The 24,123-nt window shown below is 40.7% G+C and overlaps 1 protein-coding gene across 3 annotated transcripts; it reads left to right on the top strand.

Annotated features, from left to right (window-relative positions):
• Positions 1-6,695: 6,695 nt before the first annotated feature.
• Positions 6,696-23,590, top strand: IFNAR2 (interferon alpha and beta receptor subunit 2). Of its 3 annotated transcripts, none has more exons than XM_082335830.1 (11): positions 6,696-6,800; positions 8,143-8,245; positions 8,330-8,472; positions 10,011-10,107; positions 13,392-13,433; positions 13,753-13,882; positions 14,073-14,236; positions 16,383-16,555; positions 18,052-18,214; positions 18,659-18,777; positions 22,192-23,590. In XM_082335830.1, the coding sequence occupies exons 4-11, from the start codon at positions 10,077-10,079 to the stop codon at positions 22,879-22,881; spliced, it is 1,512 nt and encodes a 503-aa protein (XP_082191956.1). In that variant the 5' UTR covers positions 6,696-6,800; positions 8,143-8,245; positions 8,330-8,472; positions 10,011-10,076; the 3' UTR covers positions 22,882-23,590. The 3 variants fall into 3 exon arrangements, with proteins under 3 accessions (XP_082191956.1, XP_082191957.1, XP_082191955.1); XM_082335831.1 differs by lacking the exon at positions 8,143-8,245 and adding an exon at positions 7,955-8,096; XM_082335829.1 differs by having other exon boundaries at positions 8,143-8,472.
• The last annotated feature ends 533 nt before the right edge of the window (positions 23,591-24,123 follow it).

Genomic DNA, 24,123 nt, shown 5'->3' with positions numbered 1-24,123 from the left:
ATCTGAAAGCATGTCAAAGCATATGACCAACATAAGAAGACAGATTAAAGATATGCATAAATAATAACAATAAAAAAAATGTAATGTCTCCTATTTTTAGTGTGCTGGTCCATGATATGCTGGACGGTTTAATAAAGTACATTTGAGTTCTGCTAAGAGAGGTCTCAGTCTTCCAAAATGTTTATGAAATCTTATTAACACAAAGTCAAAGAGCATAAATAGGTGTATATCTCATTTTAGTGCAAGTACTTTCTACAAGACTTCCAAAGTATTCCTCTTCAATGTCTTTTCCAATACTTTTTCCTAGAGAAACAGCATCACCTTCCGGCCAAAAAAGATCACATTCCAATTTCTTTAGTCAGGAAAGACTTTAAAATTGCTTCTCAAAATCTTGCACATTTTTTATTTCTTTCTGATCCTAGATTGCAAAACATCATGAACATGCAAAAAATTTTACAGGGCTGTACACAAATTTAAAAAAAAAAATAGGGGGAAGGGGCAGTCTCTCCTAGTTTTGAGTCCACTGAAGTTTCAGAACAGTCCACACAGCTGAGCTCAGAACAAAATAAAGATAGCAAAAACAGAAATAAGATTTAATAGAAATAGATGTGTCAGAAGTAAATAATTAAGGAAAGTTATACAAAGATGCCTATACCTGGAAATTGTATAACGATGTTCTCCCTAAGACTATCACTAAATCAGGTGCATCAGTACTAATGTTGACAGTAAGCACAGCAATTGGAAGACAGGCTCACAGCACTTTATACTAGTTTTAATTAATTCCAAGCATTTATATACTCAGTGAAACCCTGCCTGTATAGAGGATCAGCCCTTACTAGAGGTATCAGCAGTGGGAAAGTATGGATGTAGGATGTAGCATAAGAAATGAAATAACGCAGGACATGGAAAAGTTGAGGATATCTCAACTGGATGTATGAGATGAAATGAGTGCCCCATGAACTCACAAAGAAAATAAGAGCACCTCAGTCCTGTCTTTCTACATCTTTCTTTTTATTCTCTCTTTCTTTGCAATGGGCCAGTTTTACCAACAAACCTATCAGTAGCCAACTACTATGGCAATCATTTTGCAGCCTGAAACCCCCAGTAACAATAATACAGTCAAAGAGGTCAACACGGTGTACAAATGGCAGAAAACAGGATGTTTCAGGGTGTGCAAGCAGAAGAAGCTATCAATCAGCAGAAATTAGGTCAAGCCAAACAAGACCTGCGTGCACACTAGGAATTTCCTTCTTATCAGAGGAAAAAAACAGATGTACTAGTGCATAACTTCAGGATAAATACCAGCTTGTTGAGCTATTTCAAAATTACCATTTGAATTATTTTCATGCTACTGCCTGTCCTCAGGTATGGCATACACACATGATCATCTTTAATAGTAAAAACTACTGAGCACAATTAGGCTGAGCAGCCAGAAGACAGGAGGTGTGACAGTGGTCTGTTATTCCAAAAAGGTCGGGAACTACCATTCTGTGCAGCACAGCATGGGGACTGCCATGTGTGTTTAGCTGCTGTGCTTCCTCCTCGAGTTCTACAGCAGCAGTTGCACCCACAGACCTGCCCACAGCTGGCAATTCTTTGGCTTGTCTAGATACCACAGTACCTCCAGAGAGGAACGGGATGATCTTTTTGTCGTGTCCCAGCCTGGTTTATTGTGATACGCTTAGAATACTTTGGACCTCTGAACCTTCTCCATAAGCTTTGGCCTGCAGAGACAGCAACGGTCTGACCTTGTGTCGGTCTAGATTGATGAGACTTTCCTTTCAGACAGCCCTGCATTCAAAAACTGAAAAGCAAAGTGACAACTGAAAAGAGAGCATGCTTACTTTACCAGTGTTAAAAATCTAACTTTTAACCCAGGCGCTGTGTGTTAAGATTCCTGCTCCAAATTCAGACATGAAGTACTAAAACACAGAAGGAAATGTTTCTGCCGTTGCCCTAATGAAAGAGCAACCACCTCTCTCTGCCCAGAACGCAACAAATGGATGACAGTGACTTCTTCTATGTTAGTTAACTTTTTGTAAACTTTGCCTTTCTTATGTTAGTTTTCAGTCTAGTTTTAAAACTTCCTGCTCTTTTAACAATCATGTATTTCATGGGTTAGCAGTGACACATTTAATTTTGAGGAATAATTTTACTGTAAATTAAATTAGATTCATTGTAACAGATGAATCACAGTGAACTCGCCAGGTTATTTTATGTAACCTTATATTGCAACAGGAGAAACTGAGAAATAGAGAGCCTTCATTGAACAGGAACTTTAGCATCTCAGTTACTTCCTCAAAATGCCTTCCTTCCTCCCCAGTATCAGCTTTACACGGCATGCTTCACATCTAACAAGCTCCTCTTCATCCAGCATTGACCTTGTGCAAGTAATGCATCAGGTGATCTCTCAGAGAGCAACGGATCAACGAGTTACATGCACACAAATAGATATTTATGTATAAACACACACATGTGCACATACACACACACACTAACAGAATTAAGAAAATAATTGTCTGCAGTACCAGTATATTTAGTCTGTGCAATTTCTTCCCAATTTTCTTTGAAGAATAATGTCAGTGTTTACTATGGCAGAGCCCAAGCCCAGGCTCCCCATTTCACTTACTTACAAATTCTACAGGCAATTTTTCACGTGAAGTGCAGCAGATGGAGCCATTCTCTACATTAAAAACAAAACCAAACACAAACAAACAAACAAAACCCCAAAAAACCTACTGGAATTTTCATTACAGAATCTTATTCCTGGTATAGCTGAGCATCCCTGTGGCTTCAGCACAAGTTCTCTTTCATGGGAAATGCAAGCTGAGCTGCCAAAATCGAGAGGCTTTATACTTTGCACTAGCCAAATCTTCACTATTCCTTGCTTGTAGTCCTACCTTCCTCCCTGTCTGCATTGGGTCAATACCTGAGTGAGAGCACTTTGCTGAGTGCTCCAGAATCAGGAACAGCTAGGAGTGGAAGTAATATTTCAGCACCCAAGGATACATTTACCTCTAAGTCACAGACAGATCATTATGGGAGGCAATTTATATTTATATTGGTAATAGCTATGACCTGGTGACTTGACCAAACATTTGTGAAAACGAAGTTTTCACTCTCCTTCATCACCAACATACAGGATAACCTTGGACAAGTAATTTCTGACTTTAATCCTAGTTACAAGAACTGCCAACAACCTATAACTCACCCTAAAATCCCCAGGGGTAGGAAGGGTCAAGCACCTTTGAAAACAGACCTTCTTACCTCTCTGCCTTAGTCAACTCACCTATGAAATAATATTTTCCCATCCCCTGCAAGGGGCTCTGAAGCCCATGGAAGGAAAACTCTACTTAAATAGAAATAACAAGTATGATATTATGAGAAATCAGCCCAAATAAGGAAAAAGTTTCCTTATTTAAAAAATAAACAAATGCAGGAAAGGCGTAACTCCAGGACTGGAAAGCAATGTAAGAAAGACCCTGACGCTAGTTAGAAAGAAAAGCATTTTGCGTGGAGGAAGAAAGCAGAACGTTAACAAATACCGCATATAAGTGACAGGGATTTTAACTTATGAAAAGGATCAAGTGCTCTTCAGGTAATTCAGCAACCTTGCAGCTCAAGGATATGCTACCAGCCAAGGGAACAATTCAGGTCTGGTGTTAGTCGCAGCAAAAAGAATAAGCCAGCAGCCATGGAAAGGAAAAAGCAAAGGCAAAAAAAGACATATCCTAAAGTTAAAATATTCAGTGATACCAGAGATCGTGAAGTTGGCTTTGAGCATGGGGAAAGGATAACACAGATACCAGCACACAACTGGTATCGCAAACTGCAATTTTATTGTAAGAGTTTTACAAACAAGCTTACTCAGTAGTCACTGCATGGATGTAAACAGTTCCCTGTAGCCAGTGTTGAAGAATTTTCACCAGAAAGTGGGTATCTATCTCTAGGTTTGCTTTATTAACAACTCAGAGTTGGGCCATCACCTCAGTGAGTGGCAACTAAATGTTACAATTTTCACCTTATATATGTTTCTATAGCAATTAAATGATTATCAAAGTCCACCTAAGGTTTCCACTGTGTTAACAATTCTTCATTCTTCTGGTCAGCAGACAGTTCTTGATTTCCCATCGGTAAACCAGTTCTTTGCGTTCCATTTCAGTTCTTGTTTATTGACCACATAGACCACTTCAATCACTGGTCCGATGCAAGATCATAAAAGTAATTTATTTCCCTTCTATGTCTAGTATCACAATGCTTTATTTAAAACAGTCTTTAAATTCTAAGAATCTGACCTCTTAACTTATATTATGTATGCTTACCTTACCCTTATTCTCATTTAATGTCTACATCAGTTAAAATGTCTTAATCAGCTGTTCAATTATTCATCTTTTCTTACTACATCTATCTTTATCTACTGATTAACTCAGCTGGTAATTAATCCAGTCATGGGATAGGGCTATACAGGGACAAAATGAGCAGTGTAGCATGGACTTAGATTAATATAAAACACCTGTAGTTATACAATTCATGTAATTTATCTTTTCTAAATTACCCTATACAATAACTATTCTTAAATGCACAATAATATTCAAAGCCTTGATTAAGTATTTGCTAACAGCCACTAGCTGGGGACCTATAAAAAGGGAACATGTTCCACTGGATCTTCTGCTACACGTTTTCCGAAAGGCTTCCTTGGAAACATTTTTCAAGGTTTTTCAGGCTTTTTTGCCAATCATTCAGGCTGGTGTCCTTACTCCTCCCAGCAAAATTCTTCTCCCTTTCCCCCTACAAATATTGGTGAATAACAGTCTCCCATAATATGGTCTCCTTTTTGCTGGCTTCCTCATCACAAGGTAGGCAGGTGAAGGAGTCCCTGCATCTGAAGAGTCAAAGGCAAAGTAGCTGATTCCTGCGTGAGCCAAAGCTGCTGAACCCTTTCCCCTCCTGCTGTTGCTCACTTAAGCTTTTTCCCCCTCACCGCTCTCTCTCCCCCATACAATGGAGCCAGTGACGTGAAGGTTGCTTCATCCCTCCTGTACCTAGGCCAGACAGAAGAGTCACTGGATGACCAAGTGACAGCATTATCACTGGAGACAATGAGGAAGGCTGGCGAGAAAGCTGAAGATCTCACTTTTTGCTGTGTTTATAGTTTAAAGAAGGGGAGAGGCAAGGAATGATCAGAAAAAGGGAGAAGGAAATAAGAGAAAAAAAGCACAGCTAAATTTCAGCATCTTCAGCAAGAAGTGCTGAGAGACCATGAGAGCCAGTGAATTCATCTGATAGGCAGAGAAGAACAACAGAGTCTGGGGGAACTTCTGCAAAGAGGGCAGGAAATGAGAAAGAGGTTTCCCTAAAGACAATGCTGAAAAAGCAGTTAGCAAAAAATAGGAAGGCTCACAGGTAAAACAGCCTTAAGGAAAAAAAAAGTGTGCTGGAGCAAGTGAAACAACAACAAAAAAATAAAAATTACAGTTTAGGAGACCTTTATGTTTGGATAGGCAGAAGCTGAGTGAGCCATGGGAAGGCAGCGTCAGAGGTATAAAGCAGATGTAGGCATGCTGAACAGCACAGTGCTATTGTGGCAGAACTGATCAAGGCAGAATATTGTTAAAATTCCGATTGTCCTTCTGATTTTCATTCCACACCCTGCTTCCAGGTAAATGTTCTGCCCTTCAAAAGTTAGTGTGGAACTGGAATCAAGAAACACAAATAATGGTGCCACATATAATACTCACTCATGAGACAAACCCATGCAAAGCCTGATTGGAGTTTCTAGTCAGAACTGGGACTTTTTCAGTTTGCATCTCAGATCCAAGGTTATTTCTTCATGAAGTAAAATGCACAAAAACTGTTCTTCACTACTTTTGAGCTATTCATGGGTTAAAGCAATATACACGCACACACACACACACACATGTTTTTAACTGGGAAGTTTGTAGAAGCCTAAAAGATGGTGTTGGGAAATCTCAGGTTTGCTTTGCCTTGTATGGCTTAAGGAGATGCCACATAACCTCATGTCCAACGGCCAAATGACTCCCAAAATTACACGTGTCGCCATCAGTGAAGAAACAGAGGCCGGCGGACAAGGAGGTGCAGCCAGTGAGGCCACAGGTGCAGCGGGACACGGCCACTAACCAGACCTGGTTTCTTACCCCTCGCTCGCCTTGGGTAGGTACCAAGATCTTCTCATGAAGATCCCTCACGTGACATGATACAGGCTATATTTAATACCACATTACTGCTGTTTCCACTATCAGAAAATACTTGGGACGGAGGACACCCCATCCATTTGGGTGTCGTGCCCATTAAGGCATACATTTATGAAACGCTTATCATCAGCAGCACCCTCTCTCAACACTCCTTCAACACTAAGGGCAAGGAGACCTTCCAACGAGGAAGGGGATCAGCAAGCGCTTTCGCAGCTTTCTGCCGAGACTTCCTTCACGACAACAAGCACCAAAGACCGGGGCGGGCAAAAGAAAGCGAAACAAGGGCAGAAACCGCTTATCGGTGAGCGTGGGGAGGGAAGCCGTGCTTCGCCAGGGGAGCCTCCGGCCACCGGCGAGGCGCAGCCCCCGCACCGAACGAAGCGGCGCCCCGACACCGGGGCCCAACGGCGCTAACGGCCGCTGCCGCCCAAGGCGCGCGGCTCCGCCCGTGCCGCGTGGCTTCCTCCTCAGCGCCGCCTCCGCCAGTTCCCGTTCGGCGCTGGCGCCCGGTGCCGCTCCCTCGGCCTGAGAGGGGAGCGGCGGGGAGCGGAGCGGAGCGGAGCCCGCGGGGATGCCGCCTGCTGCGAGGTACGGCTGGGAAAGCGGCGTCCGTTCGTCCGTCCGTCCGTCCCCCCCCGCCCTTTTCCCTTAGTGGGTCGCCGCCCGTGGGGCGGGGGTGTGGGCGCTTGTGTGTGCTGTGGGCCTTGGCGCTCTCCCCTTAGAGCAGCCGGAGCGAGGGCCGGGGCGGCCTCTTACCGCCCCAGGGCCTGGGCCGGCCGCGCTCGGCGGAGCGCCGCCGTGTGCTCCCCGCTCTGCCTCGGCGAGGGGAGGCGCCTGCGGGCGCCAGGCCGGGCTCCCCGAGCTGCGGCCGGCTGCCGGGGTTTCCTGGAAAGCTCGCTGCTTTCCCTTAGCGCTTCGCTGGGCGCCTGGAGGAGGCCGCTGTTGGCCGAAACCCCGCCGCCCCGCAGCAAGTGTTGGCGTTAATACCGGCGGAATCGCACGTAAAAACAGCGGGTTATGGGGATTGTTTCTAAGCCTGTGTCACTGAACGCAAAATCGACCCTAGCCATAGTCAGCGAGGTGCGGTGTAGCTGGTTTTGATGCAGGTAGTCGTGTAGCTCCAGGCCAGAAATTTGTAAGGGAAAAACACGTAGCGGTAGGCTCTGACAGAGCTTGTCGTCGTGGGTGCTGTTTCCTTGTCCCCCTCGCCCTGCCGGGGTGGCACAGGGCAGCCGAGGAGCCTCTTGGTGTGTTTTAATGCTGCGTGTCCCACCCTGGTTCCTCCAGCGGCGCGTCCGGCTCAGCGGGAGCGCTGCGGGCAGTGCATGGAAAATGGACTTCTGGTTAATGGACTTGGATTATTAAGGTTAAATGATTTCGATATCCTTAGAAGCGACTTATCCAAAGTTCCCCAACAAAGCCTGGAATAGGGTGTGGGCATAACATTGCAACCCACAGTGCGATTCCCTAGTTCACATGGTTTCAGTGGTAAAGTTGATCCATACATTGTATTAACCTGTGTAGGCTTAGGACATTCCTCTGCTGACTTCTCTGCCTGAAACATCCCCTGTGGTGTCTGTCTCTTTCTCGATATTCTGATAAGTAGATTTCTATAAATAAATATGCCATCTGCTTGTTTCAAAGAATAGGACATGTTTTCTGCTTTACTGATGTGGCGCTTTTCTGAAATACAAGCCAGTGACTTTCAAAACTTCAAAGCCCGTTTTTTTTCTGATTGGAAGCAAATACAAAACAACCCAGCCTGGACTCCAGTTAAAAATGAGCTGCCACTGAAGATGATGCGGAAGTGCGAAGCTGAGTTTTGAAAGCACTGGGGGCTTCAGGCGACTCCCAGAGGAGTTACTGTGAGCCCAGGCTGATGAGGTGAGTGGGGGCTGGACTCACTAGTATTTCCATGGCTTCTTTCCAGGGACTGCTGAAGCTCTGAAGAGGAAGAGCAGCAAAAGCAAATCAGAGTTCTGACAAATGGTTTTCCCCTGGAATTTCCCCTGGAATTTCACTGGCATTGATAGGTCTGCAGAAGACATCTAGATTTAGACAACTGTGCAAACTTGGAGATAAACCTGTTTTGTCACATTTTTCTTATGTATTCTAAGGCACTAAACACATAACTTGGCTTTGAATATGCATCATGTAAGACACATGTGTTGTTCAGCATACAGAGCCATACACGAGTCCCTTCAGATTCCAAGAGTGGGATAGTTGTTACTCGTGACAGCATGTACAGGAAGGATCGAAGGTACGCAAATACATCTATTGCATAGTACTGTATATGGAGTGCTTTGAACATGTCTTGTGGTTAATTACAAGGATTAAGACATAAAGGTAATATTTTGCTAAGTGAATGCAGGATCCTCAAAGTTTTCCCCTTAAAAGAAAATTTGGAACAGCCTGAAAAATCAGATCCTGCAGGTGTAACTGTTCTTTAAAGTGACTGTGAAATAACATTGTTTGGCATTAGGTTTCTGTGTGGCTTCTGAACAAAGCTAGTAACCTTGTTGAAGTAGAAAGATTTTTTTTTTTCCCTACTTGTGTAATCTGTAAGCCTGATCTGAATGAGAAAGTCAAATTATTTTTATCTTCTGTCACATTCACTAGTACCAAAACGAAATGGACTTGATAGATACGTGTGACTTAATTGCTTTCTAGTTGGGTGATATCAGTGATAAAGATTTTGTAACTAGTAAATCTTATCTTCTTATCCATCATTTTTAATTTTGATTGAAAAGAGGAAGACTGGTATTTTATATCTGCTAAATATTCCTCATGTTTGAATGAATTAATAAAATGAACCAAACTGAAATGGAAAGAACATTCCCTTTGTCTGTGGAATTATGATTATCAGTTGCACAGATACAGGTTCTCAACATTTATCCAGTGGCTTCCTGTAGTCATGCTAAAACTTTGAGCAGAGGAAGATGGATATCTCAGATAAGGGTTTTCTTAATTCATCTGATTTTAACATACTGTGTTAAGCTTGACCATAGTATGGTTTGTCATGATTTTAAATTTTAAGCTGTTTGTGTTGCAGAGAAAATAATTTAAGTTGTATTTAAAAATCCTTTTAAATTAAAAAAGCAATTTATTTGTATTAAACCTGAGGAGAAGATTCTTTGGAAATAGTTAGACCCTTGCCCAGCCATCTATAGATTCACAGTTGTTCCTTGGTACTTTGCCTGTAATTCAAAACCTGATCCTGCAAATATTAATGCTGTGAGGATAATAAATAGAGTAAAATAATAACATCAAGGAGAGGGAATATTTTAATAGATCTTATGTATTAAAAAATTGTAACATAAACTTCATAACTTCCTTATAATTAATAATTTTATAATTTTTTTTTAACCTCCCTCTTGATCTACATTCTTTCTGGAAACATTTTTTTGCAACAGTGATGAGTTCTTGTAATATTTCAAATAAAGCCCAGCAATGTTTATTTTCATTGTATATAATAAGTTGGAGTGAGTGGCATAGAATTTTCAGATACTATCTTCATGCAAAATTAATACAGATAATCATACAATGCTTTCTATATTTATTTTAAATGGTAAAAGCCCTTTCCATGTGAAAAAAGGAAAGTGCTATTGTCATGAAATTGCCTGTCTGATCTGAGGATCCTTGCCTGCCCACCCCCCACATAGTAACTGTTTTGGTACCACTGCCTCCCCCCAAACATTGAAGAGGTTAAAATAACTCTTTGTGCATAGACCTTGTTTTACTTGCAAGTAATTTACTAAGATGATTTGCTGAATGTGATTATTTTTAATGTATTTGCAGGTACAGAAGCAAAATGTTTATTTTGCAATCAGTAGGTTATATTTCTTAATAACTGTGGAAACACTGATGGATGGACCAATGCATTTTTATCAACTTGGTAAGTTGCCTGTACCTTTATATTGTAAGAGGAGTAGTACTGCTAATTTCTCACTAACGTTCCTCCTGAGTTACTGAAGTAAAATACCATCATCTTATTATAGAGCTCTCCCTGGAATAATTCACAGAATCAAGAATCTAGTGTATTATATTCTACATACTCCATTCTATACATAAACTGTGATTTTTCCCATAAGAAAGAAATTTGAAACAGCATGCTGCATTCTGCCACTCTAAATGACCAGTGAAATCTTAGTTGGATGTGTTGTTTTTCATTTCTTGTTCAAATTTTTTTCAGGACTCCTTAGTTTCTGCATTAGCAGGCAGAACAAACATAGTTTGTTGACTGAGCTGTGGTTGTAGTGAGAAACTGTTTTGATAGGATCATTTAATTCTGTAAAAAGGATAAGATGGTAAAGAAGATTCCCCATACAGTTTACAGAGGGTCTTTATTTCTCCAGTGTTAATTTTCCTAGTTATTTGGTCTAAGATTTTTTTTTTCTTGTCTGTGTCTCTTATGTAAGTGTAACCTGCAAAATTTTGCAACTCTCCAGCTATCTTTGCTAAACATGTTTGTTGAAACAAAGTTCTGAGGCAGTTTGAACTCTAGATGAACGGAATTTGATTTTGATAGGGGAGAGGCATTTAAAAATCACAAATATGGACAGAATAGAAAAACATTTATGTCAACAGAAAATACATCAGCAAGACAGCTGACACGTGAGGTGGCTGGCATAATTTTGCATTTTGGCAAAAGACTGTTTGCATCTCCTAATCCGAAGGGCTTGCTCTAAGGAAGTATGTCATTGCTAGAGTCTGTGCACTGACACTGTGTTTCTGTAATGGGAATAACCTTAATGTGTTAAAGGCTGTGTGCCTCTTGGAAGAAGGGAGAATTCCTGCCACAAATGATTACAAACCTGTGGTTGTGTTCAGGTAAAGAATAATAACTGTTGTATTGCTTTGTTATTCATACCCACTGGATGTTTTTTCCAGATAAGTGATCTGTTACTATATGGCAAGAAATCAGTTGTTCTACTTTTCACTTCACTTCTCTAAGGGGACGTTTATTATTCAGTAATAACATAAAAGAACGAGTGCAAAAGAAAGACTTACAAGAGAGAGGATGTCTGTGGTTTGAATGGTGAAATGAAGCTTGCGACAGATGAGTTTTCTGTCTTATGGAAATATAAATTTGCTGCATGTGCAACTGAAGTGAGCTGCTTAATCTCTTTGCATCTAATTTCAGAAGGGATGCTGGGAGCATAGTTTACTATTTGTGAGACAGGTGTCCAAAGAGCCAGATTTGTAAGAGATACTTGGCTAAGTATGCATTCCAAATGATTTCAACAAACTTAGGTGCCCAAGTGTATTAGTGTGTGCTTCTCTGTGTGCCCACTGCTAATTAAAGGGCAATTTTTAGGGCACTTCTCTGCAGCCATAAAGATTCCGTGCAGATATCTCTTTAATTAATTGAGTAGGAAATTTTTCCTTTCCTCTTCCAGTACCCTCTGCAAAAGTAGACAAGGATCATAAAATAACTGCATTAATCCATTAGGAAATTCTCCCAGTGTGTCTGGGACAAGACAGTTCCCGCTGACCCACTACTATTCTGAATCCCCTCTACTTTACCAGAAATATGTATTCTGGCACGATGTTTCACATAGTCAGGGATTGGACCAGATGACCTCCGGAGGTCCCTTCCAACCTCAACCATTCTGTGATAGTCCTGTCCTATCCATTATTTGTAGATCTCCATAAAGATCGTTTCAGTTTTTTATGAGGTATGTCCCAGATTTCTTTTCTCTTTTCACTGCCATTCTTACTGCGGCACATCTCGTTGACATATCAAGTAGTTCTGTTACATTATTTGTCATAGTGTGGCACCTGAGAACCTCAGTTGTGGGCCAGAGTGCTACTGCGTTAGTTGCTGTACAAATGTAAAGTCAAAGACGTTCCTCATGCTACAGAAGTTACTATTCAAAGTGAGATGAGGAGAATAAAAGAACATGTTAAGGCAGTATTAGTCAGCACAGGTCAAGAGAGGTAGCCAGCCAGCAGTGTTTTGGGTATTGTCATATTTTTTGGCAGAGGGTTTAGATGTCAAGACAAAAGAGAGTTCATGGAGAAGAGTTTTAGGGAAAATAATGAAGTAATTTTGCAGATATTTCCATGGAGCTCATCTAAAGCATGAGAAAAAGCATGCATGTTTGAAATTAAACTAATAACTTGTTGGCCAACTGAGTATGGGAGTTGGCATCTCATCAGTAGGAGGATAGGCCACAAAATGCCTTTAAAATGAGGACAGGAAGTTTGTATTTGTTGCGCTCAGAAAGTGGAAGGGAGCTAAAGGATCTTGAGAAAAAATCAGAAGGGTCAGAACAATAATTTCAAGAGTGTCTTGAAGCACCATGCTGAAAAGATATGAATGATGCAAGACTGGGTTGGTCAAGGAAAAGAATTGTGGATATAGTGAGAATCTGGATGAATGAACAGCCTCTTACAGAGGTTATACAAGAAGATGTGGGGACCTCTAGAATGTCAGGATCTGCAAGAAGGCTGGGGTTCAAGAGATTACTCGGACAGTAGGCCTGAGGAGAAAAGGTGCTGCAGCATCTGTTGGCGTTTTTTTCTTTTCTTTTGCAGGCAGAGAATAGAGTGCTGTAGAGTTACACACTCACGGGGAAATGTTACAGAAACAGGACAGAAAATAGAGAGGGAGTTACAGGAGTTAGGTAACTGAAGACAGTGAGTAATACACCAAAGTTGTTAAACTACAGCCTTGAGGGCTCCCCACGTTTAGCAAAGAAGGACATCTGTGAAGATGATTCAATAATGTTCTTCAAGCAGTAATAGTATCTTTTCCCGGACCAGTTTTAAGATTCTTGTAATGACTTAAGTTGGTGTTTAATAGAGTGAGCTACATGAAATATAGTCAGAATCCTCTAAAACAATATTGGATAAGAACATCTTTTATTCACACTAGGTCTTGAACCTCATCTGGCAGGGATCAGCATAAGCCTGAACTACAGTGTAGTTATCAAAGAACTAGCTCCTCGGAGCCTCAAATTAATGACAGAGGTTGGAAGGGGACATCCTGTACTCTGGGGAAGGAGGGAAGGGTAGGGGAAAGTAGTAGGAAGATGTGAAAGAAAGAAACAGTTCCACTGAGGGAATACTGAGAATTACTGTCTCTAATGGTTGCAAATTAATATCACCAATAGTAAGCTAATAATCAGATATTGTAGACATACAAATACATTAATACATAGTTTCATTTTCCAGTGTACATCAGCATTCTGACTACAGCTTGTTGCAGCTTGCCCGGTAAGAGTTTTTATTGTCTTTCAAATACTTTTTCCTAACACAGTTCAAAAAACTTGCATATTCTCACCAAGCATCGTTTTAAAACTTCATGCTTTTTGCAGAAAGAACTTAATAGAAATATAATACAGGAGGACAGTCCTTTGCATTGTTGTTTCTGTTGGGCTGAACTCTGTTCTGTGGTTGCTTTATTTTGGGGCAAATATTGGGCTGCTGTAATTGGGTTTATTGATTAGAATTGTTGCAATCTCACATTTGTTTGCCATTCATATTGATGGGTTGTTTGATTTTTGTTTTTTTGTTTTTTTTTTCCCCTTTCTAGAAAGATTTCTGGGAGGGCCACCTCACAACCTGCAAATGGCATCTTCCAATTTTGAGCACATTTTGTCCTGGCAGGCAGAAAGTGATACAACTGTGCCAACATACTATCGTGTGCTGTACACTGACCGCAAGCAAGTCTTATTTTATAAGATACAAATTTTGCTTTCAATGTTTATCGACTCAAAATACTAAGGCTGTGGTTTTCTTGTTTGTTTGTTTGTTTTTCCACTCAGAAATGCTTTCCTCTCCCCGCCAATGTTTTCTTGTATCAGAGAATCCAGATAGATTATTTTGATCTTTTTTTTAATTTTTGATTTACAGGAACTGGAAGACTGCTAAACAATGTTCAGATATTACACAACTCTCCTGTAATCTGACAGATGATTTTAAAGAGCTTACCACTCAGTATTCTGCATTGGTTCAGAGCTTCATAGGAACCGAAGTATTCAATTCTTCTGTACTTCATTTTGTGCCATATACTGACAGTAAGTTCTCTGTCTGCATTTGCTTATTTTAGTAATTTTTATTCGTAGCTGATGTATAAATGATACTCTGCTAGCTTTACAGTAAGACACTCCAAACTAACTTGGTCAGTAGCTTATTCCTTTATCTATGAGAATAGGAATTTGTATATAATCTATCACATATCAGTTACAAGACATAGAATATATAGACAGCTTTCTAAAATTAGTGGCTACAGTAGTTCTGATAGATGCACAAGGCTCTGGTTTTGAAATAGAATATATATATAAAAATATAGAGGAAATAACGTGTCAAGCATTGACAAGCACAAAGTAAAAATCTCTAAGCGCATAAGATGCATAACTTAAAAAAAAAAGCCAGATTTTATTGTTTTTATGTCCTCAAGTAGTCAATGTTAAAGAAATACCATGTCTGCATTAGGTGTAGGGGAAGAGATTTACTTGTTTGTTCATCACCTTGCTCTTTTCCCTTTCCTTGCTGAAAGAAGATGCTTGTTAGCTGTGACATCTTCTAATGCTAGAGGTGGCTTCTCCCTTAGTTGTGCTTAGTATTTGGTTTTGAAGTTAACAGAGAGATTGAGGAACAGTTGGAGGACTATGGAGGAGAAATAGGTCATGTTACCTCTGAATTCAGCACAGAGGTAGCCGCTGCTATGTCCACTTGTGGTCTCAGAAATGAGGAAAAATTGGAGGGCATGGGGAGGATAGCCACAAGGATGACTGAAGGATTTGAGAACATCCCTCTGAGGTGGAGGCCTTCAGTCTTTCAGCAGTTAGTTTCATAAAGAGAAGGATCAGAAGGTGCATTGACCACTAGTTAATACGATGGCAGGCTTCTTCAGTCTTGTAAACAAAGTGTAACAGGATCCCCTGACTGGAAGCTGAAGCTAGATAAATTTTAGCTAGGAAAAAGAGGCATATTTCGAATTGACTACTGGAACAAATTGTCAGGTGCTCTGACTGATTGTCCATCACTGGCCACTTGTAAATTGAAATTCGATGTTTGGCTAGTAGTTCTCTAGTTCAAACAATTAGTAAGTGAGTGAAGTCATGTTTTCCAGGGCATGGGACTTAGATGAACGCTGTAGTCCTTTTTTGTTTTACAGTGCCTGAATAGGAAAGAATCAATATTCTGAGATATTTCTGGGTAGAGTTGATATCTGCCTTCAAATACCTACAGTGGAATCTCACTCTTGTTGACAGAGGGATTGAGCAAAGACAGAAAGGCTTCATAACAGAGCCAGAAGAACAACCACATTTGACTGTAAACAAATTTAAGCTGATGTTTATTTGTAACTTAAAAGATGAGAAAAGAGTAAGTGTGCAACCATGTGACTAAGACACGCTTTCCTGTTTGAGAGCAGATGAAAGCTCACATTGGTTCCCCCCCCCGCAATGTACTATGCAGAAATGGAGGATTACGGAGATAGTTTGTTCTCACACCATTTTTCAACATTCCTACCACTTTCCCTGTGTTGAAGGGAAGAAGATCTTAGGCTTGATTCACCATGGAATTTCCTCTGATCTTGATGGATGTGTGGTTTTGGAGAGAGGAGACAATGAGTTTGCGTGGCTCTTCAAACACATACATGTTCTGAGGACCTGAACTTGAGAGGTTACTTTGAACGCAATGGAAGTCTCACAGAAGTGTAACTATGTTTTGCTAGGTCCTCTGTCCTACTGTCGGTAGAGTTTTTAGTCTTTGGAGCTCAGCTGTTAAGTTTAGACCTATAGCCTTCCTTGCAACCAGTATGAGTATGTGCAGGGCTACACACCACTGAATTTCTACAAAGATTCCTTCCAGAGAGTGACTAAAAGATGATGATGAGCAAGAAAGTAATCAGCTTCTCCTATGCATTAACCTCAGCTTTCCTCTCAAAGAGATAAAAAGCTCACATCTCTGTGGAGCTGAAGTAAAGCCTCTGTCACCTTTCTGCTTTTTCCCTCCCCTCTGCTGCTTTCTGTTTTTAAAATCTAGTCACATGGGAAAAGATCGTTTGACCATGGAACTTAAATGTTGCAAGGCCTTGTGGATTTACAACAGTGATATACTCTGGAATCTGATTAGTCCGCTATGTATCTGTCACTGAAATAGAACTGGTACGGAATACGTAGTGTATATTTTTTTCCTCTTTCTTTTTCTCAATAGCATCCCTGGGACCACCAGAAGTTACTATCAGTTCCTGTCTAAACTGCATAAATGTAACCATAAAGCTGCCAACCTCTCACTTCAGAAAAAATGAAAAACTGCTGTCTTTAATTGATATATATCAAGAACTTGATTATGATATAACACTGAAAACACTTGATGGAGAGCACAAGGTAAAGAACTTTTTGTTTTATTTGTGTTTTGGGGGAGAAATACAGAAGGCATAAACTGGCTCTGATGGTTAGCAAATTCACAGTAGCAAATATGTCAGTAGAAGACACTTAGAAGTAAACATAATGGCCAATGTAATCTTAGCTTCCTTTTACTGCAGAGAAGCAGACCTAGAAGAGGAGTACTAGTTGTCCTGTATCCTTACTTGAAATAAAGCACAGGGCACTGGCTCAAGTGATTATTCTCCGGGAAGACAAGGGAAAGACAGTTTAGCAGAAACTACTAGCAGGTGTATGCACAGCTGATAGGAAAATAAGTTCCGAAAGCAGTTCAGTAGTTTTGTGTCAAACTGGAAAAATGTATCCAGTTAGTTTCTGAAACAACCTATTCTGGGTCTGGTACTATTTAATTTTTTTTTTTTTTGTATGCTGAAATGGAGAGGTAGATCGGCATGATTAGAACTTAAAATGATCCTCACAAAATGGAGAAATAATCTTAAAATAATAGGAGATAATAAGGACCAATGCAAGGCATAACACTTAAGAATAATTGTTTGTGTAATAAGTAGAGTGGTAACAGCTACACAGGCAGCAGTTTTGCCAGAAAGGATGAGAGCATTCTATAATATTACAAGCTAAGCATGACTCACATGTTGCTGAGAGATAAAAAAATGATATTTTTATGTACTCAGTATTTGTAAAGCCCGCCCAGCACCAGTCTGGGGTTGAGAAAAGGCATGGACCAGTTGAGCAGGATCCAAAAAGGAACAGTGAGGACTGGGGGGGATCCTGACACGTGACCTGTGAGGAAATGCTGAAATAATAGGGGACCGCTTAGTGTAAGCAAGCAAAGCTACAGTTAGAGGCCGGAGTCTCTGAGTATGTAAACATTTACTACAGAAAAGGAGGAAGTAAACCATTCACTGTGACTGTGACCAAAAACAGTGAAGTGAAATTGGCAGTTGTGCAGACTTTAGGTTAAACACCAAGAGAGACATTAATACCTGGGCTGGCAAAGCGCTGGAATAAGTTGGCGAACTAGAGCATGGACTTACCTGTACTGGAAGTTTTGAACAGCAGGTCAGACCTGTTAGGAATTTAATCTGTCTAACTCATTCTGCCCTGAGTCACAGAAGAAGGACCACAACTTGCCTGCCATGGATATTTTTCCCCTGATTTCTGAATGAGAATATCACTTGCAGTTTCAAATCCGTAGAATCTATGTGAGGCTACTTCAAGGGGACATACAGTGACCAACAGTTGGAGACAGAAGGCAGTTTATAATACGATATCTCGCAAACAGGTGTAAGGTAGGCAGCTTGACATCAGCTAGAACTAGAGATGAAGCAGTTGTCTAGGTAAACCACTGAGTTACTGCGTCAGTTTTTGCAGATTCATGTGCTACTGCATTTCTCTGAAATAGCCATAATGTTTTATCAGTGGTTGGGGATCTCTTTTTAGGCAAATAGCTAACTTTAAAACATTGTCTTTCATGGCAGAGACCACATGAGAAAACCACTGAAGAAATTTTTAATGCTGTCATTGAAGACTTGTATCCAAATAGAAATTACTGTGTGTCTGTTACAGTCGCTGCATCTCTAAACAAATATTCCATCCCATCAGCCTGGAAATGTATAACTGCAGACTCTGTAGCTCAACAAGGTAACTGTGCTGTGGTGCAGGACTGGATTGTCTGACTTGACTATGTGCAAGTGTTTTCTTTTTGCATAGGAAGATGTAGAAGTCAATTAATCCTAAAAATAGTAAGCAAGAAAGTACCTTCTGAGTGATAAAAATTGTGGGGATTTATAACTGAATTATAAAAACCCATCCGCTTTGGGGCTACAAATCTATTGTTAATCCTGTGAGCCGTACAAATCTCCACTAACTCCATAAATAGTTATCAAGGATGCTGTAATTTCTATTTTAATTCCTGAATCTAATTTGACATTTGGTCTTGTTTTGACTTTGGACCAGATGACCTCCAGAGGTCCCTTCTAACCAAAATTATTCTGCGATTCTAAATAGCTGTTCTGAATGTGAAATATGAAATGTGATCATTGGAAACTTCGTTCATATATGTATGTTTGTTTTTTTCACTTGCAGATTATCATATAGGTGCAATCGCAGGTGCTGTATGTTTTTCACTGCTGTTAGCTGGTGCCCTGAAGTGTATGCATGCAGGAGGTTATATTCTTCAAAAAAAATCACTTCCAGATACCTTGGTATGTAGTAATTCTCGTATTTAACCTTCCTGGTTGGGAGGAGGAAGTTTACCATCTGAAATTTCTAATCCTGTGCATTAGGTACAAGTTATATAAGTACATACAATGTTTTGATTTGCAGTTTACCTATGTCAAAGATAGTTTATAGGCTGCTAAATCTTGGCTGTTCTGCGGAACAGATATTCAGTCTTTTTCAAAACCATTTCTTGCTACTTCTGTGACAATTTACTAACAGAGAGAGAGGTGTGATCATCCCACCCTACTCAGCACTTGTCAGGCTGCACCTGGAATACTATGTCCAGTTCTGGTCCCCACGGTGCAAGAAAGATGCAGACAGGCTGGAGAGGGTCCAGAGGTGGGCCACGAAGATGAGCAAAGGGCTGGAGAACCTGCCCTGTGAGGAAAGACGGAAGGAGTTAGGTCTTTTCTCCCTGGAGAAGAGAAGGCTCAGGGGGGACCTCATTGCAGTATTCCAGTACTTAGAGTGGCTACAAACAGGACAGAGGCTCTCAAAACAAGGGGCAATGGGTACAAGTTGCACCATGAGAGGTTTCATCTCCATATAAGAAAGACCTTTTTTTACAGTGAGAACAATCAATCTCTGGAACAACCTCCCCAAGGACGTGGTAGAGTCCCCGTCCCTGGAGGTTTTCAATATGCGATTGGACAGGGTGCTAGATAATCTCCCTCTCCCATGAATGGTTGGACCAGATGGTCTTCCGAGGTCCCTTCCAGCCTGGGCTGTTCTATGATTCTATGAAGTTAGGGGGCTGGCAGTAGTGAAGGGGAGACTCCCCCCGAAGTAACTTTAAATGAACTCTTTATGGTACACAGAAGCAGGCTAGGTCCTACAGCAGAGCACCCAGCGTAGGACAATTAACCTCTTGCCCTTTGAAAATGACCTTATACATAAATCCTTCCTGCAGCAGACAAATTTCTTCTACTATCTGAGCCAGGGCAATAACTCCAAAAAAAAAAACCAAAAAAAAAAAACCACTCCAGTTCTTAAGTGAAGTGCAGAGGGAGAAGACCTGTTCTCCACCAAGAAGTATGCTCTGGAAACATTGCTCCTTAGCAAAGCAGTTTCTGGCACATTTTGCCTCCCTTATTTCACCCTGCAGCACTGTACTCCTCTCTAAGAATGAAACAAATTACCCTTACAATATTTTCCCATTTATTACACCAAAAATCAGAGCATTCCCTGAAGATCTGAGGATAGTTTAGCCAGGTCCCTGGTTGCTGGAGTTTAAAGACATTTGGAGAGATTCTACAACTGAAAGCAAATATTTTAAACTTGCCTTCAAGGTCTTTTCTTTATCATGTTTCCATAGGGAAGCTAGCTGAAAAGACAAAAGGTAGCTTTAAGACCGAGTTGGGTATGGGCGTATTGTTCCTGTAGTGATGTGTAAAAACGGCCTAGAGGTGGGAGTTTTGGTCTCATTATCCCCAAAAGAAGGGCCAGTTATTTAGGTACATCTGGAGAAGAAAAGAGTCACTGTTAGTGCTCGAAGACCTTTTTTTTTCCTAAAGCTATGCTTCATGTTTGTTGTCCACAAAAGGAGTCAAGGACAGCATGTGAGAAGTGCTAAAAGTAAAAGTTCAGCAGCCTGGTAAGAGCAAGATCTGGATGGTTGTTAGAAATGATCTCACACACAACAAATAAGAACTTACTCTCAGTTCACCTCAGCAAGGAGGAGACAAAGGACAGACCATCAAAGACCTCGGTAGAGATGAGACACTGCTTTGAGGAAGCAGTCTTTAAAGCATGTTGTTTCTCAGGTTTCCTGGGTCTGCTTTATAACGTCAACAGTAGCTTCTCAGTCAAAGGAAATTTTCTCTTTACTGAAATCAGATATACCTTGCAGGTCCCCAACCTTCCGGTTTCGTATGTATCCCATACCGTAGATTGGGATGCAGTTATGGGCAGATATGTCCCTGACAGAAAAGTATCCTAGCTGTTAGTCCCAGAACTGTTACTAGCAAGTTCAGGATCACTTCTCTGGGTAGCCTGATGTCTGTCTTCCTTCTCCAGTCTCAGTAATGATTTATTACTGTATTCTGTTATAAACAGGGATTAGTGAAAAGGATGCCTGATAGTGGAAAACTTAGTAGGAAAAAAAGGATATTTATATGCAAGTTTTCTGTGCCAGAATCTAGAGCTGGCACAGTATCTTAGAAACTAACTCCTGGACCAGGCTGTCATAATCTACCTGAATATTGGAGTTGAATGAAAACAAAAAGCAAAGAAAAAGAAAAGAAACAATAGAGCTCTGGAAGAAAACTTACTCGTGGTGGGGTGAGGGGGAGGATGGGCGTATACACAAGGCAGACAGTGCCTGCACCGCCTTCCAAATGCTAAGCTATTCTCAGTAGTCACATATAGTGTCCAGCAAAAAAAGTCCATGATTAAGGAAGAGTACTTAAGGAAGAAAGAAAGGTAATGGTAATATATCACTCAAATTGTTCTGCCATTTTGAATAAAATAATCATTCTTTGACTTTTTCTGTGATCAAGTGTCATGTTTTAGCGCTTGAGGAAGCCAGTCCCAAGTCAGCTAATTTTTTATTTTAATAGAGAAGAGACTGAGCTGCCACTGATTTTCAAGCAAAAATAACAAGATTCCTGGGACTTGTTTCTGTCCATCTTTGCTTGCTTTCTTTTTTTTTTTTATAGTCTCTGACTTCTTTTACATTTAATTCTATGGGGTTTTTCAGCATAAATATTTTCCATTTTCTACAAACATATCCAGAGCAGATTGGCATCAACTTTTTCTAAGACTTTTTTCCTCATGTATCTGTCCTTTGCTACGTCATTACCTTCATATCCCCAAGATTGCTGAATGTGACTTTGCCAAGTAGTGTCTGAGGTTAATTTTTTTTATTGTCAATGTTTTCCCCCAATGTTTCAAATATTCAATAATCCTCAGAAATGCAGAGTAAAACTGAGAAAATGGGACTTAGGATTTTATATAGTTCATTGCTTCAAATGGTACATTTCTACAGGACATTGAAGTTGATTGTCCAGGTAAGGCTTCTCTCTTGCACGCTAACTGCAAGAGCTAATAGAGAGTTGCAAAACTCACCTCAGGTTTAAGATGTATTTCTAAAATGAGCTATTAGTCTTAGAAAGATACCTAAAAATTTGAAGTAAAACACTTCATACCCGACGCTGCTTGGGACTAGTGTCATTTCTTTGAGGCTGTCCAATGCTGTGTGCCTTGATTTGTAGTGAACATAGTTACAGGAATGGAGAAGATGCCCTGAACTCTGCAGAAAAAGCCAGAAACGTGTCACAGAAGGAATTGTTTGTTTGACAACCTCATGATTGGGGTTGGATGTTTTTTCATCTTTCTCTGTGCGCATCTGCAAATTTGGCTGATTTTTTTTTTTCTTTTTATTCACTTTGCTCTTCTAGGTATTCATCAGGATGTTAGCATATTCACCTTGGACATTTGAATCTGAAGAAATAGCCTCTGTAGAGATCATTTACAAAGAGATCAAAAAAAAGGCAAATGAATCCAGTGGTGGTGTCAGTGATGAAGATGACAGTGATGACAGTGACAGCGATGACATAAGTAATCATGACTATACAAAGCGTGATATGATAGGTAGAGTACCTCATTCCTCTGACACGCCAAGTGCATTCGTGCAGTACTCTACCAATAGAGCATGTGATGACAGCAGCAGCCAGGAAAGTGAAAATCCAGATGCAGAGCCAGAAGATTTTGAAGAGCATGAGACGGATGTTGAAGAAGACAAAGACACAAGTAGTGAGTTACTTAGTCCTTTCCCTGAGGTAAACTGTAACTATTCTTCTAGGCAAAGGAACAGTGCTTGCTTTACCATTAACTTGAAAACTGTGCTGTTGGGAGCCTGTGAAGAGAACGTGGATAGTTCTGCAGCTCTCCTTTTGTCCCAGGAAGATGCAGTTGACTGGCAGTGTACTCGTGCTTTTGAAGCAAAACTCCTGGATGACACAGAAAGTGTGCAGAAACCACACTGTCATAACGGCTCTCATGAATGGCAAAATTCCTCTCATTCATCTGATGAAAGTGACTCATCAGATTCAGATATGGACCAAAAAACTGAATACATAAGAAGATAAATAAGGGAGAACCACTATTATTTTATAACATACGAATTGATATTGTCCAACTTTATTTCTGGACTCAACATACAGATCTTGCCTTTTTCTATTTTTATCATTCTGTGAGTACATACCTGAAAACTGAAAATATGCAACATTCATTTTTAACAAACATTTCTCTCATCTCTCCAGGTATAGTTCAGGTTGGTTTATCCACAGAGAAACAAAAATGACGTTCAGATGCAGCAGAAAGAGTAGTTACTTCATTTTGCAGTTTGAGAGTGAACTATACCTTTTAGCTGTCACAAAGTAAATCTTTTCTGTAACTCAAGTGAGAAGTTAGTTTATAGTTACAGGGGAGTTCCGAGTGGCTGGTCTCTCAAGCAGACCGCTTTTTTTAATTGGAAAGGACTCTGCTGTTGTTGTTTAGCTCTGTTGATGGTAACTCTGAAACCTGTTTTGCTGGATGGATTGCTGGATTCACATCTGTGAACCGGTTTCTACAGTTGTGCAGAGAAAGCTGATCAAGTGAAATAATGGGGGTAGAGATAAGAATACTCAGCTTACAAAAGTGTTCTCCTTACTGTGAATCAAGGCATTAAACACACCTTTTTATGTTTTTATAATATAATTTTGTGCAATTACTAAATGCTACACTTTAAAAAAACATTTTTTATGACATTTAAAAGTTACTGCAGTGTACAGTTATACTTTAACATTCGTGCTTCATAAAACAAAAATTTTTCATATGCCTGTGTGATTTTTTTTTTTTTTTACTGTGGCTCCTACATGCCTTTGGAGAGCTACATGAGTTAGCCTGCTAAGAATTTACTCCGTATGGGATGGCTTTTAGGTATCACCTAGCTGAAAAAAAACACCTTGTTTCACCTCGTGCTGCTCTGCTTAGGTACTACTTTTCTGGCCACAAGCTGCGTCTGGCTGCCAGGGGTGGCAGTCGTTCGTTCGCTCGGGGTAGCTGAGCGTAGTTTCTAAGGTGCTGGAATGTATTCTGCTGCTTGCACGACCGTTAAGAACTAAGCAGGTGTAAGCACCTGACAGCGGGCATCTCGACAAGTTAATTATTGGCACAGTTGGGCATCAGTAGAATTAGCGGATGGAAGCTGGGCCCACGGCGGCCCCGCGACGCCCCACTGCTGGTCCGGCGCAGCTGGCGCGCGCCTCTCCGCAGCGGCAGAAGCCGGGGGCATCGCTCACAGGGCAGCGAGGGCAGCAGGACCGTGTCCAGCCCAGGGAAGGCCA

The sequence above is a fragment of the Platalea leucorodia genome, assembly GCF_965183815.1.
Source record: "Platalea leucorodia genome assembly, chromosome: 2".
Lineage (NCBI taxonomy): Eukaryota > Metazoa > Chordata > Aves > Pelecaniformes > Threskiornithidae > Platalea > Platalea leucorodia.
Note: the sequence above shows the minus strand (reverse complement) of the source record. Positions and strands in the feature narration are given on the sequence as shown.

What these genes read in the sequence shown, in the direction of transcription:
- IFNAR2 (XM_082335830.1), top strand. Translation starts at nt 10,077, where the DNA reads ATGGATGGACCAATGCATTTTTATCAACTTG. An exon ending in AGCTTGTTGCAGCTTGCCCG is followed by an intron (nt 13,434 to 13,752) that starts GTAAGAGTTTTT and finishes TCCCCTTTCTAG; the next exon opens with AAAGATTTCTGGGAGGGCCA. An exon ending in CACTTGATGGAGAGCACAAG is followed by an intron (nt 16,556 to 18,051) that starts GTAAAGAACTTT and finishes CTTTCATGGCAG; the next exon opens with AGACCACATGAGAAAACCAC.